General features: G+C 35.5%; 1 protein-coding gene across 1 annotated transcript in view; it reads right to left on the bottom strand.

The window, feature by feature from the left end:
• The window catches only part of LOC113945070 (lipoxygenase homology domain-containing protein 1-like), a 128592-nt gene that overhangs the window by 40410 nt on the left and 66752 nt on the right, over positions 1–21430 (bottom strand). Inside the window, exons 26-31 of the mRNA XM_027638913.1 lie at positions 15716–15885; positions 9268–9487; positions 8410–8564; positions 6524–6737; positions 5014–5204; positions 3074–3284 (exon numbers count right to left, since the gene is read on the bottom strand). Coding sequence (XP_027494714.1) covers positions 3074–3284; positions 5014–5204; positions 6524–6737; positions 8410–8564; positions 9268–9487; positions 15716–15885 — 1161 coding nt within the window. The remainder of the gene's footprint in view (positions 1–3073; positions 3285–5013; positions 5205–6523; positions 6738–8409; positions 8565–9267; positions 9488–15715; positions 15886–21430) is intronic.

Genomic DNA, 21430 nt, shown 5'->3' with positions numbered 1-21430 from the left:
ACAGCTCTTTTCACAAGTTGGTGCTATTCATATTGAGTGTTATAATCAAAAGGCCTGAATTCAAATATTGTGACATCTTATATAGCTATTTCTTTATACATCTAAAATGAAGAGGTCACATAACTGGATTAAGTGTATTAAAAAGTGGGTTTGCATACTGACTGTAAAATTAATATCTAAAAGTATTCATTAAATAATAAGGGCTGTTATCAATCTGCTAATAAAAGTGTGCTCATTGCAATAAACTTCTGAAATATCTTGGTTTCTCCTTATCTTTTACTACATGGGGAAGAAGACTGGGAAAATCTGTTTGCTGAAAAGTAGCTTTATTTCACTGCAGCACTATTCACTTCAGGGACTTCCCCTGGGATTTTTTTTTTTTTTTAATAATTTAAACTAAGAGCTGGGAAAGTACTAGTAATTGATAGTATCACTCATGTTTGATGACAAGAAGTAAAACAAGAGTTTTCTGAAACTGGGGCCCTAATGTACCTCATTCCTTTCTTTGAGGCAGTTAAATATGCACTGCCAGGTGAGAGGCAACATAGCTGCATTAAAGTCAACGTAGCTACACAGACTTGCTCTTGCTGGAGTTCCAGATAATTGAAAGCACATGAGCTGTCCAGGTGACATCTTAGCATTTAGCCAATGGCATTTTTGCTTTCAGGGGAGTTAGTATATGAAGGTAAGATTCTGTATTATTCATCTAGAGTGTTGCCTTATCTGTATAACTGGATCATATGAGCAGATTCATTGGAGTCAAAAGGATACTTGGGTGAATAAGATCAAAAGAATTTGGTCCACAGGTGTGATCACTCATTTGGGGTGGATTAGAAATCACAGCACTCACATTTTTACTGATTTTGTCCAGAATCATTAATATATATAATCATGACCTTAGCATTAATCACACAAGTAATATTCAAATGACATAGGCTCTGAAAATTAAGAATGTATCTCATGTTTTTCCTGAGTCAGTATTTTCAACTGAATCTGCTGAATCTATTGATGCATAATTTAAAGCTCAGTGCAGTCATAACAAATATTTCCCATTATTTTGTACTATATAAGTGAAATAACAGTATACAAAGTAACCCTATGAAAGGAGTCATAACACAAAAGAGATGCTGGGAAATAGGGTAATAGTTTTGAGAATGAGTTTGGGACCATTCTGCCAGATTAACGACATACCCAAGCAACAAAGATCTACTAAGACAACTGCTTTGTTCAGCCTTGTCATCCTTTGTCTCTTCCTAATCCTGTTGATAAAAGTTCTGTTTCAGATGTGAGCCAACACAGAGGGAAAGTGATCACATTATGCTCATTCAAAAAGGGAAAAAACACTCCATAAATTAAAGATAGGAGATAAAATACTTTTCTTTTCTTTCTTTTCTTTTTTTCTTTTTTTTTTTTTTTAGGGGGGATATCTAGGAATGAAACTGAAATATAAGGAAGAAGCTGACACAAATTTTAGACTGAATTAGTATTGGGGTCGCAGAGAATAAAACTGATATTAACAACTCCAGTTGGAGATCTCTGGACTCCAAAAAACAGTTTGTGAGAAACTTCCTAGGTTAGCAGATGCTCCCATCTATGGAATAATTTTTGAGAGAAAGCATATACACATCTATTACCAGAAGTTTCCCAAGAAAAAATACCCTAATTTTCTAATATACCTCAAAAATTCATTGCTTTACACATCAGAATAATGTATCTCCATTTGGTTCTTAGCATAATAGAGGTTTTGAGGACTGTATTCTAGAATTATTTTTTTTTTAATTTCTGGATTTTTTTATATGTAGTTAAAAATTTAACAAGTTTGCATTCAGAAAATAATTGTCAATATTTATGATTTGTCCCATTTTTTCATAAATAAATTAAGGAAATAGAGCTTTTTAACTATCTCTAGAATTACTATTACTTACAATTCATGATTGTACATCCAACATACGATACATTCAACATCCAATGGTTTTTGTTGTTTTAGCTGATGGATTAAAACTCTAAAATTTTAAGATTTTTCAGTAAATAAATACAATATGGCTAAGTTTTTTAAATTACGTAAACATACACTAAACCAGAAATTTAAAAGGTCTTCAGTGTTTGTGTTCAAGTTTCATCTTTTAATTTGATGAAATATTTCGGGAACATTCCTTAGAGAATGGTGTGGAAAAGTTCACATGGTCTATCTTATTCCTTTTTCTGGGCTGCTTCCACCTTTTTCTATTAGGTTCTGTTTAAGCAGAGCACTCTTTGTAGTATAAAGTCTAGCAATAAACCTCTTAGTGGCACTAAAAGCTTCAATATACCATCTTTACTACCCTGATCAATCCTCTTTATTCTAATGAGCTGGATAGATGGGAAGCCTGTTCCTAAGTACTAGTGATCAAGTTATCAGTATGCAATTGGTTGCTCCTCAGCATATTGCAGGAGGGAGTGGTAGAAAGCACTTAATCATCTCTCTGGCATCATACCATTCGCATGTGCTACTAACATGTAACTTAATATATACTTTTGTAGAATATTACTTGCTGAATTAAAAATTTCTCATTGACACCAATAAAACACTAGTGCAATTGAAATTTTTTGATATCTCTTTGCTGGTTAATTGTAACACATTTTAAGAATTCTACCTTTGCTTTGTAGGGGATCTTAGCAATTCGTTCATTCTTAAAAAATTTACTATGTTTGTAGGTCACTTATATTTCTTTGTGAATAAGAAGATACAGGTAATGTCACAGAGTAGATGATATTTTGTACACACCTTCATCTGACATAGTGTTAATATGAAGAGATAATAAATAATCAAGAGCTAAAACTGGAACATCATTTAACATGAAAGAAGCCAAATACTATGTTTGGTGTCAGCAGTTAGAACACCTGTCATAATCCTCCTACCAATGATTTCCGTTTTCTCAGCTTTCTTCTGTGATAAATGCATGTATAAAATCATTATATTCCTTAATATCAAATACTTATGGAAATCTTCACACAGTATTTTAGGCCCAAAAGAGATATACTGGTATTCCAGAGACAGATCCTGACCCCAGTATCAAAAAAGAACATAGCTTACCAGGCAAAGGTTCCTGATCTGCATAGAGAGCCGGCAGTTCCACACATTTGTCTTCCTTGGGGTTGAACCAGCAGTCAAAAGCTAAATACATCTCTTCCTTTGTGCCTGTGTGTTTCATATGCAGTAAATCTAAGTGCCATGGCTGTTTTAGCTCACTATGTGGGCCAGTTACCTGAACTTTGTATATTGAGCCAATATCTGCCAGTTCATCCTATGTGGGGAGAAAGAGAAATGGATCTCATTTTAATTGTGCCAGAACAAATGCAGTTGGTAGCTGTATGCAACAGTTGAAAAAGCTTCAGTAGTTAAAGAATTGGGGCAGATTTATAACTAGTACTATTTTTCCCCTTTCTACTCAATACAAAATTGATTTAATAATGTGAATGAGGAGACAGAATGCTTGAGGTTTGATATCAGGGAAAAAGCAATAGCAGTCACTGCTGAAATTTGTACTTAGAACAAGGCGTAGTGTTCATATATATTACACTGATTCAGTAAACTATTTTCAGGCACAGAAGCTTTGGTTGATTTTTAAAATTTTGAACATTATCGGAAATATCTCTTACAGCTTGTAGTATAAAAATGGTGCAATTAACTATAAATTCGAAGGAGAGCTACTTTAGCTCTACTGGGGATAATGCAACATCTCTATGACATAACACTTCTTGAGTAAGTGAAGGTAGAGAAGGCCTCAGATACTATAAATATTGGCTCAAAATTATTTTTTTCCCTCTATGGGGAAAAAAAAGGGAAAAAACAGAATTTGTTTTTTTCTCTTCCTATTCACTATTTCTCATATTCTTTCCTCTGCTCTTTCCTTTCAAATACTGCCCATATAGTAGAAGTGCATGTGACCTGACTTCAGCCTTTCCTCTGACAGGGTAATTCCAGTTTCATACTATGTTTTTCATTTACCAGAGATTCTTGGAAAGAACTTAGGAAAACCTTCTGAGTACTCTTAATTTTGGATCATGTTGTGGCTAGTCTAGTCTGTTAGTTCCCCTTTCATTAAAGTGGATCTTCAAAACCCAAAAATTATTTCTTTAGCTCAATCACCAGGAAGAAAAAGAAGGTGACAATAAATAACATGGAAAAAAAAAAAGAGAGAGAAACCATTCTAGAAAAAGCAGTTTGTTCAGAGAAACGTGGTGGCAGGGATGAAAAAGTTACATAAAAGAGAAAAATAAACTTTCTGTAGGCTTCATCCCATTTATCATAGAATCACAAAATCACAGAATATGCTGAGTTGGACAGGACCCACAAGATCATCTAGTTCAACACTTTGCCCTGCACAGGACCATCCCCAAGAGTCACACCATGTGCCCAACATCATTGTCCAAATACCTCTTGAACTCTGTTGGGCTTGGTGCTGTGACCATATCCCTGGAGAGCTTGTTCCAGTGCCCAACCACCCTCTGGGTGAAGAACCTTTTTCTAATATCCAACCTAAATCTTCCCTGATGCAACTTCAGGCCATTCCCTTGGATCCTGTCATTGTTCACCACAGAGGAGAGACCAGTGTCTAACCCTTCTCTTCCACTCATGAGGAAGTAGTGATTCTTCCTTCCCCATCATCAGCCCCAAAAGCTCTACAGTATCATGTGGCATTTTGTATGCTTACAAATTGCTTACTTTTGTGAGATCAACAAAGCCTGTAAATCAGTACATGCAGCATGGTATATACTGTGATACCCACCAAGAGACCAATTCACTTACTTAAACATTTTGAATATGAGACACTGGGAGGATCTTCTCATTCAAAAACCCTTGTTAAAACATTGCTATCTACAAACAAAAATGATGACCTGTGCTAAACTACACAGAGGACGTAAAAATCAATTTGGTAGTTTAGTTTAAAGAAACAATTTATCTCAGAATTAAGTGGGTTATTGGCTACAAGATTCATGGGTTTTTCTTGCAATAGAGAAAGGTTGAAGTACTTTGATCCACATTGTTTTCCCCGTGACTTGAAGCGGTAACTTTTTGCAACTCAGATTGCCGTAGAAGATAAAAGAAAGGCGTATTGGATCCTCCTCATTGCTCAAGTCAGACCCAGTGATAACCATTGTCCAGAGACCTGATGATTTCATGTTGATTTCAGGTGGTTTAGGACTAAGAGTCAATCTTCTACCTTTAAAAATTATCAAAGAGAAAGGAAAGATGACAGCATGAGAGAATGGCATAATGTAGCAGGACCATAGCCTTTACAGAACACAAGCAAAGCTCCTTTTGCAGGTTTTGTTATATCTATAGCAACTGTTCACTAAGAATAACACATCAATAACTTTTTTTTTCCCCAAGAATTTAACTGCTTAACGTTCTTTCTGTGTTTAAAATTTAGTTTCAAATGCATTTTTTTGATGCCAATGAGTATTCCTTGTCATGTTTGGAAGTAATTTCTAAGAGAACATTCTGTTACCTTTTAGAGGTCTAAGCAATTGTTCTCAAAAAAGCAATCAATGTTACTAAAACTAATTTATCATTTAGGAGTGCTAGCCATACCTAGCATGTAGGCACCTAATGCAAAATGAACAATTCTAATGAACTTCACTCATAACTGGATCTTACCTAGCAGTATAATATGTGCTGTAATGGTGTGACTGAGAGAAAGTCTATAAAAAACACACAAAATTATTTGCCAGATCCTCAGAAGATCAATATTACTATGTCCCTCTCTTTTTCTTCATTAATTACTGTTATTCTTCATTTTAATTCTGTTTTAACCATTCTAGGGGAAAGGAAAATTATTTAATGGAGAGGAATAGCTCAAAAAAATGTACTTTCTACAACCTGGAAAAACCACACAACTGAATACCTGCATATCTATCATGTATTGTGGACACCTTGTATTTTTAAGCTATCTTACTCCCTCTGGACAAATTTTGTATCTCATTTCCTTTACACTGAATTGTTTTCACAGGATTGAAGGAAGAAATCTTTTACTAGTTCTAAAACACTAAAGGTCCTGCTATAAGTGTTCTTTTGCCGAGTACATCCAGGTTTAGAATTGTATAAATTGTGGTGTAGTAGTAATTTTGAAATGAGCAGAAACTGAGCATACCAGAACTACACCTTCATGCTGTGGAATAATACCACGGGTTCATTTCACTGAATTAACTTTTCTTTGGATTTCAAGTGAGATCCCAAGCTGAAAAGTGATGCATAAAATTTAAGCTATTTATCCCCATGAGGCGCACATCCCAAGCTCTGTTTATATCTCTCTTTGCAATGTGCTATATTTAATTTGGAAAGAAAGTGTTTCATACACTGCACACTGATAAGATGGAATTATATCAACTTTGACCTTACCAGATGTGGCTTTGCTATAACATAAGATCAAACTGAAATTCACATTTTCAATAAAATGAGCATATTATAGAGGTCTGAAAGAGCTGTAGCCAAACATATATATGTATATATGAACAGTCAAGTCAGTTTTGTAGAACTTACCAATTGTTACAATCTCACAAACAGTCTCACATAAGCCCAAATGAGTATCAAGCCAATTCCACAATGGAAAGACCCATTCTTTGTCTGAATCTTGTGATTCTTTGACTGTTACCATCTTGAGGTACATCCCTGCCCCATAGCCTTCTCCATCATGTCCTATGACCACTTTTTGCAAATGACTCAGAGAAACAGCTTCCACCAAAAATGAATCCACCTGAAAAACAGGTAAATACTCAATAAAACAGAATTTTGACCCAAATATTCTTGAACTTCAGGGAAAATATAGGTCTGGATTCAGCAAGGATTTAAAACTTATGACTGCTTTTTTGTAACGTTTAACATAACATCTCCCCTCTGAATCTAAGAAAGCTCACACTGATAATACCTATCATTGAATCCTACATTCATCAGTAATGGTGCATTGTAACTTCATTTGATCTTTGGACAATATGGATCATTGCATCAATCATTTCCTATTACATTAAAATGTAATATGAAACTGTCAACCTTCTGACGGTCAGACAGTTATGACAAGAGTTTGGTTCTAATCAAATTTCTATCTTTCAGGGTATTTCTAGTTTCTAAAACTTATCATACAAACATAGACATATATCTAAAAAGAGTGTATTCACTCCAAGACAGATGTTAAATTCTTCTCCAATAGTCAGAAAAGCCTGTCTTTTTGTTTTCCTTACAGAATGAAGACAAGAGTAAGGAATAGAGAGGAGGAAGTTAAGATGAAAGTGGAGAGTAAAAGACAAGAGATGGGAAGGGAAGTAGTATGGAGAAGGCAGAGGAAGACAAAAGAGAAGTAAACTCAATGAGCAGTGGATAAGAACAGGGACCACAAAAACAAGAAAAGGAAAAATGTGAAATGCAAAGAAACAAATTACATGCCCCACTAAATTTTTACTTGTTTTGTAAGAAAACCAAGTGTTCCAGTCTAGGGTCAGATGGACCTGATGGTAGCTGACAAAAGTTAGAAAGTCATGAACAACTGGAGCTAAACAGCAATGTCTATGATTATAATTAACACCATAATTCCAATAAAACATTAATTCAATAGTAGGAACTTACTAAACTGGATGTCAGAGCAATCAAAAAGAATATATTAGCAAACTGATCTCTAAAAGATACAGTAGTTGCCAGAGTCTTATGTTACTTTTTAAATAAAAGTATTGAAGCAGATTTTCTGCTACTAACATTAAAAGTACTTTCATATGAAAAAAAATTCTTTCTTTTTTTCTAATAACAGTTAGAACCCAACAGCAGATTGTGAGCAGAAATCATTTACTTTGATAATTAAGGTATTTTAGGAAATAAATCCATGCATGAATATAAATTAAAATAATTACAACAGAGTGATATCTTCTCTATATAAGCGTAGTTCTGAGAAATACATAGGAATGAAATTTAGAAATTCTTTTAGTCCATTAGTGATTCCACTTTTACCCTAACAAGTGCTGTAGTAACTGTCTAATAAAATAATTTCACAGAAATTTAAACCTCTCCTTGACAATGTACATTTTGGCAGTGAGTTTTTTCAAACTTCAATGTTCGGTGAAGGAACCTCTAATAAGAAAGTCTAATTCACAAGAGAAGAATTCTGTTGCTTTTGGTCATCCAGAAACACTGTTTTTATGTGCATTCTCTAAGTGGAATCTTTTTCTCTTGTCTAAATTTACTGACTAGTAAGTCATGTGGCAATGTTCTTCTACAGGAACTAAATAACACTGAAATTGGTCTGTTGTGAATATCTGGAAGATAAATTCTGTGAATGTCTCAAAATTTTTGCCTATCTGTAGCCAGATGTATTCAGAGCAGGTAGTGACACTTAAGGCAATGCTAACCCCTGCACATGTAAGACCACATTTTTGTACCATTACCTTATTTCTTTGAAATTTTCTTCCTTTTGTTAAAGATGTATGAAGTTTCCTCACACCTGTGTCCCCTCTTTTGCCATAGAGAGTGATATAAACATTTGCAAAAGTCTCTGCTCCCCAGCGATCGCCAGTATGCACAGAGACAACATACTTACAGACTGTATAGAAAGACAAAAAAAAAAGCTGATTAAGTACAAGGTATATTTAAAATAAAACAGCAACACAGAGTTAGACTACTGCTTGTTTTTATTTCTGCAGCTACCAAAAAATCTGCTATTCAGTGATTGCAATGCTGAGCTCAAAGAAGACTTTCTACTAATTTTCCTAGAAATTTGAAGGAAATTGGACAATTTAGACTTCTGTAGCTTAAGCTACTAAAATCTAGATAAATTCTGCCCAATTCTGTTTTGTTGTGCAAGATCTGGAAAATAAGAACTCATCTGAGTTAGTTCAGGATCTGTTAGAAACTGAATTATCTTTTTTGTACAATGAGGGTTTCTTCTGACACTTATGTTAGTAAGTAAATCTATTATAAGCTATTGAGTAGTAATTAAATAGTAACTCTACAACAAATCATTTCCATGGCTTTGAACATGTGCTTTTCTTTAAAAAGTATAATTATACTGTTCAATTTTTCACATTGAGAATCAGGCATAAGAGTTAGCAACTGTAAAACTCAATATGCAACTTAACTGGAAAATTAAAATTTTTTAAGTGGTCAGCATTCTTGCAGTGCATATATGAAGAAGGTTGCAATAGAGCCACTGAAGATATGCAGACAAAGCACCGTATTATATCTGTGGCATCGATTGATTTTCAAGCAGTTAATTTACAGTGTTTGTATCTTCTCAGTGGTTTTACCTGGTAAAGTTTTCTGGTCCTTGGTGACTGCAGGGAATTCTTTCACCAGCTCCTTGTCTTCTCTGTTAAGAGTGAGCCAGCAGTTACAGTCAAAGTTCAGCTCTTGTTTTGTGTGTAACTCTTCTAAGCAAAAAGACTTCAGATGCCAACCCTCAAAGCCTGGCACATCATCACAGCTGACTCGAATCTTGTATACGTCTCCCAGATCTCCAGTCTCAACCTGCAACAAACAGCATAAGAATGTGCTGTCAAGCCTGGTTCACTTACAGAGATTTTCCCAAATCCCTGTGTAGAATTCCTAAATTTAACATTAACCAATGGAAGTGTTGAATCTGAGGCTGAGATAAATGGGATGAGAGAATCATACCTTTTTTCATGGTATGATCATGGGTGAGATTTTCTCCCTTATTAGTGGATCAAGGTTAAAATTAGAAAGACCTGTGCGTTTAGGCACTTTAGACAAATCTAACATAAAGCTGTGACCCTACTGGATAGAGAGAGCATTAGCTTACAACTAAAGGTTCTAATATCAGCAGTCAAGTGAGGTATTAGTATAATAATGTTTACTATGAGCCTAGAATCACAGAATTATTTAGGTTCCAAAAGACCTTTAAGATCATCAAGTCCAGTCATTAACCCAGTACTGCCAAGCCCATCATTATACTATGGCTCTGAGTGCCACATCTACACATCTTTTAAGTACCTCCAGGGATGATGACTCAACCACTGCCCTGGGCAGCATGTTCCAATGCTTGACAACCCCTTTGGTGAAAAAATTTTCAATGAATTTTAATTTTAGGTGAAGAAATTTTAGAAAGTTTTAAATAAATTCCCATTTGCTAAATGATTTGTTTTAGAACATGACACTATTTTACAACCAATTTTTTGTAAAAGAGAGGAGATATTGCTGAATAAAAAATAAATCATGAATGTCACATAAATAACTCTGCAGGACAACAGAGTCCTGTTCCAATACTACATATGGGAAATTCAATAACTAATTGATGACTGTGGGCTTCTTAAACCATCCAACCTAGAGCTGTGGGAACTGGGATGATTAAACTGCATGAAGTGCTAACGATCTGCATGACATTAACCACTGCTTGATAAGTTTTCTGAACAGTGGTAGCTTTTCACTGGAAAACTGCAAGAAGGAAAGTGATTTTTGAGTGAAACAACACAGAACTGTTATTTTTAAAAGGTAACAATTATTTTTAAGAAGGATTAAATCAGGAAATGTTGCCAGTGGCCTTGTTCTCCTCCCATATTGTTTGTTGGGTTTTTTTTCTCACACCAGTCACAACATAAGATTTGGTGACTTTCCAGGAAGTAAATCCTTTGTGCACCCTATAACATCACAGCAACAAATTGAAGTTAGTCTTGCACAGTCATGCCCTGGGATTAGCAGCATCAGCAGCAGATTGGCTCCTGAAATAGAGCACAGACCTCCTAACAGATGATTTAGTCTGCTTCTCAACAGACCTCTGAATTTGACAGCCCTTCACTGCTGACCTCGCTTGCTCAAAGGTAGTTCATGTGTATTTGCACAGTGGACATATACATGTCCACTTACTAGAGAGGAACCATATAAAAAATGTGGTTTTATAATTTTGGAAGACTTGGCCACCATCATTAATAACTGTTATGCAAATAAGAAATAGTAAAACATCAGAGTATGAGGAGGAACTGAACTGAAAATAAAGCAACGTGCCAAAACCATTTTACAGGATCTTGAACTGTTTATGATGTAGAACTTATGAAGAGAGGCCTTTGGTAGGAAGAAACTGCACTTGTTGACTTAAAAGATCCCTTTCAGTCTGAATTTCTCAAGGTAAGTATTATAAGTGATTGGCATGCCACTCCTACAAATTTTCAATATTCAAGACATTGTTCTTTAAGGACCAGGGAAGAAATGCTTCCTATTTTCTACGTAAGAGCCCCAAGGCTGCATGGAACTCCTGAACTGTACCTCCACAGCACTCATAACAGTCACATAGGATTGGTTTTACACTGAAGAGGGCATTAGATTTGTCCTCCCTCCAAAACTAAGCTGCCCTGACTGTCTGTACACATTCGTGCTTACAGAACTTAAGGTTGTTCCTGACTTGGTCTCCACTGCTGCACTATGAAAAGGGAAATACACGAGCAGAATTTCATGTCAAGATTTTTTCATTCATGCTGTCTGTGTTGCAAAGGATATCATTAGCTATGTATCATTAGCTATGGTGGACTAAATGGACTAATCCCTTGTAAAATATGCATTCCACCTTATTAAGCTGAATGGGAATTATTTGGGTTCATTGAGAGGAGAGTGTACATCTAAACTATGGTCCTTTCACAGGCAACAAAATTATTGCTTCTTCTCTGTCAAAACCAGACTACAGACTTTTAAAATTACGGCCTGCAGATTTTCTTTGTTGTACTTGGACCCCCATGACTAACACACAGCTACTCTGACTGCTTGAACAACTTGTTTCACAAAGCTCTCTGTTTGGGAGTTGCAAAAGTACAGGACTTGTTTATTTTTATGTGACAAGGTAAGCTGTACCTCACATTTTACTTTGCCTTCTGCTACCCAAATTTGAAATTCTATTGGTTTCTAAGTTGCTATAAATACATGTACTAAAATCCTTGTAGGAAATGCACAGATGAGATATATATGAAAATTATTCCAGAATACAGGACAGGCTATTTAAAAACCACAATTGTCCCTTTTGTTTCTAGAATCACAAATTCATTTATTTCTGTGACTGCCTTTGAAACAGAAAGCACTAATTATCACACAGTTTACGATCTGTGGAATTAAGCACCAACTATTTTCAACTGAGTTTATTAGATATTTCCCTTTTTTTCAGGGATTTGTTTTTCCCCCACAGTTCTGGCCAGTGCAAGTCTTTTTTGTTCAGCTCTATCATTGTAACCCAGTGCTATCATTAAATCATTTTTGTAATCCTTTTCTGAGCAATTTAATATGGACAGTTTTTCTTTGAAATATGACATATTGTCTTTGATCCCATAATTTACCTTTCCCTCCATCAATGTCTATTAATTGAAGTAACATGAACTTCGAAGCAGAGATAGACTTATAATCCATCACAAAGTCTATCAGTCTATATCAAAGTATATTCAGTGAATATCTTTATTTTAAATTTGTAGACTATTTGCAAGAAGACACTTTACCCTGTTCATTATTATATAACTTCCTAATTAATGTTTCCATATTTATTTCTTCTGAGTAGCTTTATGTAATACTCAGAACTTGAAATTTTAGGTGAGTTGGATGTGATTTGTCATATACTAAACAACACTACTTTTTCTATCACATGACTGAAAGGAGCATGTCTCATAATTGAGAGAAGGCTCTGACAAAGCCACTGGACTTTTGAATATCTCAGAGACAGGTAACTGATGAAGATGATTTCATAACATTTTAAATCTTTTATTTTTGACTCACACAGGATTTCTCAAAAACATCATGCCTAATGTAATTAAAGCTTTGTAAATTTTACTGTTTGGGGGCACATTTAAATTAGATTCTTTTTAATTCTTTTCAATTCTTTTCTCTGAAAAAAAAAAAAAAAGAAAGGAAAAAAAAGGAAAAAAACCCATAAATTATTCTAGTTAATAAGGTTTGGTCAAAGCACTCTGAAATTCAGATGAAGAGCCTTCTGTCATATACTCTAGAAATCCTGCTGTTTGTTGTTTGGAACATCATCTCATACTGTGTAAAACACATGGAGTATTGTATTATGTGATTTGAAACTTTCTGTCACCTCATGGTTCTTAACACAAAATAAATTCCATATTGACTGTGTATTTACAAACAGTCCTACTTGCAGAGCTCTACTGCTCATTTTGTACTACCTGTACTAGTCTTTTGAAAAGTAGTTTTAGGGATCCCAATCTCACAATCTGTTAGTTGATGTATCTTCACATTTTATGGTTCTCTGAATAAGAGAATGTGCACAGTACACTAGGACTCTCGAAAGACATGTTCTGACAAGCTTACTCTGCATGCAATCAAGAAATACAGATGAATGGGAGAAAGATCTATATACTTTACAAATCTGCTTATTTCATGTGAGATCAACAATTGATTCTTACCATCACCAGACTATCAAGGACAAAAACTTTTACTCATTTCTTCCCATGTTATCTTCAATGTAATCTCATAATGTTGACACATTCACCTATTTCTAAATTTATTTTTTAAAATTAAGGTGTTCTAATTAAGTTTATTCTTATTTAAGCAGCTCAAACATTATGCTATAGGTTTCTGAGACCACTGAAACCAAACTGTACCTCATAGCACGCTGCTATTTTCTCTTTTAATTCATTCCTTATGCTTGCTATGTGCAATTAAACTACACCTGTTCTTTCATAGGATTTGGTTGGACATATTTTGGATCGAATAATCATTCTGAATATGATACACATCTGTGCATATACTTGTGTGAGAGCACCTGGAAAATCAGGAATTTAGATGTCTTTCTGTCCTCAGTGTTCAATAGACGTATCTCTGAGACCAAAATTTAGCTTACTATTTCAAAACTATGTGAGCTACTTATAGCACATAACCTGTTGTTCTTTTTACTGCTCTATATTGTTAAGGATGTTTGTCTAGGACTAGGATCTTGGGGGGAGGTTGAAAGTTCATTTACTTCTGCTTGTTGAAAAGCTGAATTCACAGCTTGTCTTCCTGGTGATATGCTCATGTCTCCAGCCTGCTGCTACAGTGAGAAAACATGAGCAAAGCTTCTGCGTTCTTTTGCATAATCTTAGTAAAAACAAAGAAAGGGAGAGTAAAAAGAAACTGTGTTTATTAGCTCAACCACCTAAAGAAGATATGAAGGTATTTATGGGGATATCTGTGAATCCCCAAAAGACCCTTTGTATCAGACCTGCTTATTCTGTAAGATGTGCTATAAGCAATGTGACAAAGAGATAAAATTTCTTGTGCAGTAAACAATACTCAAATAGTATTAACTCCTTCATACAAAGCAATAAAAACAAGGGCACAAATATCTACGGGGAAAATATAAACACTAACCCAAAGCCAACCCAAAGTCTAAACAAGCATTCACAAAAGTTCTGGGGTGGAAGGGTATGATGGATAAGGTACTGTGGTGCCTAGGATAGTGGACTATGAGGGACATCCATGACTGACACACAGCATTACTAGTTTCTCCTAGTACCAATCATTGGTACTATCATTCTCCTGGTACCAATCATTGAAGTAAGGCAGCCTTAAAGAGGAATACATGCCATTTGAGAAATTACCAACTTGTTGGGTGCAGCAAAAGTCTACTTTATGAAATGATGCTTCCTAAAATTCAATCAGCTGGTGTGGTTGCTCCGTAGACAGATTCTGCCTCTACTGACCTCTTCAGTTCTGAAGTGTCTTTTGTTGCTCAGTGTGTTTCCTGTGTTTTTTGATAAGCAGCTGCTTTCTTGTCTTTAAGAAATGCTATTTATCTTCTCATTTACTCCCCATAAAGTTCCTAAATTGCTTTAGCTTGTTATTTAAACAAAAAATTCAGCCTGGATGGGGTCATTACAATGAAGCTTTGGCATAATTTTCAAAATGTACTCTTGCCATTGTTTTCAGAATGTTTATTGCAGCCATTGAAAAGTCTTCCTGAGCTGTATAAAACTGACTTGAATTGCAAGTTATTTCTCTCATCTTGCTGGCTAGAAGCTGTACTTCATGCCAATCAACAGAATTTGCAGTGACTTAGCCTATAAAGCCAGGACAGAATTTGAACATTAAAAAGATGTCTCAGATGAATCCTCTCAAAGCAGTAGTATGTGTGTCGGGTGTACAGGCAGTCAGGACTGTGTTACAGTTGATTTTAATAGTGGCCATATATAATCTATTGCTGCAGAGTTCATCACACTTTTATATGCATGAATGCATTCTCCAGTGATTTATTACAATCCAGAAAAATTCTCTGCCTGTTGGCCTGAGAGACAGAACTATCTTGGGGGAGAGTGGATACTACTTTACAAAGATGGAAATAAAGCAAAACAAAGCCCATTGAACTCCCCTGGGAGTGCTGCCCAATCCTTCATCTTCTACATTCACAAATAATTATGTATGGCCTTTTGAATGAACTTCAGCTCAGGAATCTTTAGGGAATTAGAAAAAAATTGCAAGACGAGCTGGTAAATACAGGGTCCATTTTCTGCCCTTGAAGGCACTGAAAATTCAAAGAGAACATTGGAGCTTGCTATAGTAGAACAGGACTACCAACAGGAGATGACCCAAGACCTAAACTTGCGTCATTCCATCTTTGTAAATAATTGCATCATTTTTTACCAAAATAACATTATATATATATGACTCTAGTTTTGTATACACACACACACATACACACACATATATATATATTGCCTAGACAGCAATGTCATGGTAAGGTCTGTGTAGTAGTGTATATTTATGACTTACAGTGAATTCATCAGTTGCTCTGGGCAGAAAGCACACATAGCCAGGGGTTTGTGGAGAAAGCAGAAGCTCATCACTTTTGCCCTTAGAGCCATAAATCACAAGGGTCCTTTTACACTCCTGTGGCTCTGGGGAATCTCCATCTGTTTTAACCTGCACTCTCCACCGTTGTGCTAAATAAAATAAAGACATCTTTAATATCAATATATCAATTAAACATTTTTAGTGTCAATGGTAGAGAGCAATGGATGCTTTTGTTACTATTACAACAAAGAATCTAAAGATTACCATGAACTTACATCCTATTTAATAAAAATAGACTGGTCGACATTCTTTTTCTTGACAACAAGGATAACTTAGACTTGATAAACACAAGACAATTGTGGGTATGAAAGCAGAAATTAACACTAAGGAAGCAGGAAAAAGACTCTGCCTAGGTTGTTGTTGTGGGGGTTTTTTGCATTCTTTATAACAAAATAGTTTCTTTAATAAAGTAATTATTCTAATACATTTCAATTAGAATGTTCTTATGTAACATGAAAAAGAAAACTAACATTCTGAAAGACTTGTATGTGATCTTTTTGTAAGACACACTGGCTAATACACTACTAGTTAAGCAGTGAAACTTCTAACTTTTATTCTACAATTTTTCTAAGCTGATTTGTCATGTTCAGTCTGCTCATTTGTCAGATCAAATTATTCACTAGGGTTGAATACAAAATTTAGGTAATTCTGAAGAGATGTTTGCACTGACCTCAGCTCATGGCTTAGGCCTTTCAGAGATCATTTTTTGGTAGGTGACCTGCAGAATGCAACTGAGAAGCTATGCCATGTGTGGGAAAAATACAGTGTAATAGACGGACGGTATAGGTTAGGAAGTTACTTAGTGCTTGAAGGTAAATCATCCCCTGAATTCAAATTAATTATATGTTGAAAAGATACTTGATTCTGCATAGCAAAAGAACTTAACAGTAGAAGGAAATCAAAAACTTATGTTTAGACTGTGGGGAGTACTATGAAAATATAATAATTTGTTAATGGTATTAATATAAAAGAGAACTGTTTCATGTTTGTGTGTAAGCCTACAAAACAATATGTCGATAAAATAAATTTTAGAATAATTCAATTCAGTATTAAATTGGATGTGATTTTTTTCTTTCAGTACTGTGTACTTGTTTCATACCCTTTTCTTCCTCCTCCTGCTTGGAAATGGAGTCTGGAGGAAAACCTGATCTGGTTTCCTTGATTTATAATTTTCCCTTTTTTTCACCTTTTTTCTTTAGCTAATTCTGTTTTTCCCCTCTTTATAGAACATGTTTCTGCATTACATCTGACTGTTCCCTGACTCTTCTGGGTTCAGCTATAAAACAGCAGGCAAATACACATCTCACAGTCAGTCTTCTGAGTTACACACTAGCTGAAAGGATCCTTCCATTTGAACTCTTTTTTTTGAGGTCATTTCCAGGAATGAGTCAGATGTAGAGTGTGGAAGATCCACACTTTGCCTAATGAGAACTTTTGCTGTTTGATATGTGTGCCAGCTTCAAATTTTATCTCCTTGTGCCAGGTTGGCATGTGGTACTCTTCAGGGTGTCACACTTGGTGAAGTCAAGCATGGTTTGAGCTTTTGCTGTTCCTGATCACTCTGAGGGTTTATAAGGAGCTTCAAATTTTTACAAAGACTCCCATCGTAGCCCTGAATCTCTTATCCTGTCCAACCATGCCCCATTTTGAAGGCTGTCCCAGGAACACAGCAGAGAGAAAATTAGGATAATTTTGCATTTTTGTGTTTCCCAAATGAGCTTTTTTTTTCTCTTTGTAAGATCCTTCTGCTCCAGGAAATAGTAATTCCCAAGTTGAAAGAAAACACAGATGCATAACTACCTGTTCCCTCCTCAAAGAGGCCACACATTCGGAGAAGGTATTTCGTCAAGGTGATTTATTTTAATTAATAATCATGATTGTGTTTTTAATTATTATTTCAGAAGAAAAGCTAAGACACCAGTTGGGAGTTTTCCAGAAAATAAATCAGTGATTACAGATTTAAGGCCTCTTAGCATCTGCGACTCTTTTTTCTCCTACATTTACTTTTAATGCTTCTACAGTTTGGCAACTGAGCTAACCCAGACTGCATTTTCTCTCAGTTCAGCAAATTCATTTAACCTGCTCATGCCAGAATAAGAAAAAAAATTCATTGTCTAATATTCTATTCACTTAGACAGCTATTTGGCAAGGATAGATACACCAACCAGGAGACTGATGCCAAATATTTATTGTGTTTAGTGTTTTCTCTAGGAGTGAAGTTCTGAAAATCAGATAGCTGTGCTTGAGAAGGTTATTTTCTGTGTTTCAGATGTGTGACTACATATCATTAAAAAAGAGACTTTTCCCCTGATATCACTGAACTGTGTTAGCTTCCTTTCAAAGTGATTAGTGTGTTAGTGTGTTATTGTACTCTTGGCTAATGCGAAAAGCCATAGCCATTTACTCTGAGAATCAGTGTGAGAATCACTAAAATGAATAGTAGGGAAAAACAGAATTCTGTGAAAAGAATCTCACAATTGTCTCTTTTTATAACGATATAATGAAAGATCTGATTTCACATTACAGAGATCTATACAGGGATATGTTAGAAGCAGGGGTCATCTGTTGACTTTCAGAAATTAAATGGGATCAGTCATAACAATTTCCTTCTAGAAATTCTTTTAACCACTAGTCTGGAACCTGAAAGTCCCTTCAGTAAAAGTGTGAAAATCAAACCTGCAGTGACTTCTGCACATAGAAATCTGAGCATGGTAAAGCATAAAGTCAACATTTCATAATATAATTCAGAAAACTGAAAAAGGATGCGTTATTTTCTAGTTTTTCAGATCTGAGTAATTTATATATTTTTAGAGGATTGCCAAAATTTTTCTTAAAATACATTATTCCAGTTTATTGGTTTTTTTTACTCTGGTGTTTTTTGGTCTTAAGACCTAGGATGACATTCACACTTTGCTGGATGTAGGAGTAAGTTGCTTATTTCCTGGAGATTGTAGAAGTTTGTATTGCCTTGAGGCAGAGCAGTCAGTCTGCTTAATTCTTTTTCTTAGGGATTTCTGCCTCCATCTGGTAATACATATTGTCTATGCTTTTTAGAAGCAGGACGATTCCACTTAAAATTTGGGAATTCTGTGATTATTCTTAGTCTATTAGCAAGTGCTTGCAAAGTAGGGAATAATTTTAAAACAGAATTAATCATGGCAGTATTTACTGAACATTTTCTCTTTTCTTATGAATTTTCTATATGCCTTAATACCAACAACTTTGCACAACGCAAGAGCCAATGTAGAAATACTTATAAACTGAACTCTGTTCAAGGATGTTGAACCACACTTCATTCACCACCCACAAAAGCCCAAAAAACCACAGGACACCCTACTGCAAACACATTACAAGAACCCAGCTCCTTTAAACTGACTGCAGTGGGGACAGTGTTGGAATATATTGTGTCTTGACTTCTCACTTTGAGAGAAAATCCTTTCCTATGTGTGAAAATCCACCTACTTTGAGGCAGAAAAGGAAAATAAATAGAGAAAATAGGAGGAGAAAGTAGTAAAATATCCCTACAATGTGGAAAACTTTTAGAGAGTGTTGTAAAGTTCCATTCTCCCTCGAATCAACTTCATCATTTGAGAGCTGAGATTACCTATCTGCTTTCTCTTCCAGGGCAATACACTTTCTCTTTTTACCTTGCATAAAATATACAAGGAGGAATCAGAAGAATACAAATAAATCTATTCCTATTCCTGATTTGCCAGAGGCTCTCCATAGTCTACAAATGTATAAAGGTTACTGAGGAAACTTGATATGGGCATACTGCATTTTGGCAGAATCCATAGCCAGCAGCAGCAGTCACAGGGATCTGGGATTTATGCTTCATTAAAGCTGGTACAATGCCAGTCTGGATGACAAAGGACAAAGAGCACTCAAGTAATCTCTCTGGCAATGATGATTTTCAAAGTCTACTCTTTGGCTAGGTGGTTGAACAGGTTACCAGCCTCATACAAAGTGAATGAGATTTCTGACCTTCAGAGTGACTTATAAAGTATTTTGTTCTATAACCTTTGCTTTAGACCAGGTCTAAGGACATCGAACTAATCCTGAAAATCACCAAACAACACTGAATTACGCCAATCAACTTTTTATGACTTTCTTTGAAGCCCACTTGTGGAGTGCAGCTCATATAGAGTATGACTACAGGAATGCCTAAGATATTGGCTCCCTAACATCAGGACTGATGCTTGCCTCTTATTCAGTAAAAATATATTATAATAACAAGTTTTGCTTTCACTCTGAATGGCTCTGCTTATCACTACTGTACCATGTGAAATATTCACTGCTACAGATGCTGGGAGAATCTAAGGCAATTATTCTTTTCTTCCAAGACTCTCCATCTCTGAAGTTCTCATCTTCACTTATCAGCTCTTAGTTCCGTGTCAGTCTAGCATGACACAGTGCCTGAGTACAAGACATCTTTCCAAACCTCTGGTGGTTGTTACCCTCTTACAAAGCTCAGTCATGCAAGGTCTGTGGGATCACCAGTATGACAACACAAATTAAATGGTGAAAATCCTGAGATCAGTCCTACTCATTATCTTTTTCACGTAAGGCATAAAAGTCCAATCTCTCACCTATCTCAGTTCCTCACTGGAATGAGTCCCTGGGTGAAAGAAAGATGGCTGAAGAGTAACTCAAGCTAAGCTGCATATAACTAAGCTGTATATAAACTCAGATAACTTCCTAAAAATGTTCTTCTGCTTTATAATTTCATTTTTCAGAACCTCTGATCTCAACACTCTCTGGACACTACCAGACATCTTGACAGTGTGACGTATCAAAAGCTGATTAAGAAGAAGCCACTCCTTTCTTCTCATACCCAATATTTTGAGTCTAACCACTGTTGACACTTGAGGCACTGAGCAGCCTGTGCATCTGTGCCTGCTTATTATAACATAATGAAGAATAAAGCTACACTGGAAAAAATTTGAATTGGTAGTAAAACATAGTCTCTTATCTGAACATAAGGTGAAATAGATATCATGGTTGCCTCTCTGAACTGTGCACTTAGCAGAATGCAGAATCCAAAATCCAAGTCACTTGTGAAATTAATTTTCTGTGTGGGAAAGCCTTTACTTACCTGAGTTCATCAGTCTCCTCTTGTCTAAGTTATGTTGCCATGGAACAATAAAACTGTTGGCTAAACTGTTTGATTGAATGCAAATCATTTGATTTTCACTGAAATTGAAATTAGATTGAGAGACTAGGACTCATTCTACAGAAGGCAAGTCACTGTTTTAAGAGACAAATGTAAATACCACATTTTGTAGTTTAGTTTCTCTCATAAAATTCCCAGGTATGGTTGCACAGAATAGCCATTTACAGCTAAGTGTTCATAAAAATATGTGTGTCAGTCTGTGTCTCTTTTCTGGTTAGGAAGAAATGAGGAGATGGTATCTCAAATTTTAAACACCTGGGAGGAACTAGTGTATTACAGTGATGAGATTGTCTTTGTAAGTATAAAGCCAGAAAGCTAGGTGGTTAGTTTTTTTATTAATTTTTTTATTAACTCAAGCAGATTTAGTCAACTGAATGCATATACTACATTTAGCTTCACTAGAGGATTGGGAGTGTAAGCTGCATTATTTCTGGCTACTTTGGGATTTTGACCTGAAAATG

The sequence above is a fragment of the Corapipo altera genome, unplaced genomic scaffold, assembly GCF_003945725.1.
Source record: "Corapipo altera isolate COAL_440 unplaced genomic scaffold, ASM394572v1 49, whole genome shotgun sequence".
NCBI lineage: Eukaryota > Metazoa > Chordata > Aves > Passeriformes > Pipridae > Corapipo > Corapipo altera.
Note: the sequence above shows the minus strand (reverse complement) of the source record. Positions and strands in the feature narration are given on the sequence as shown.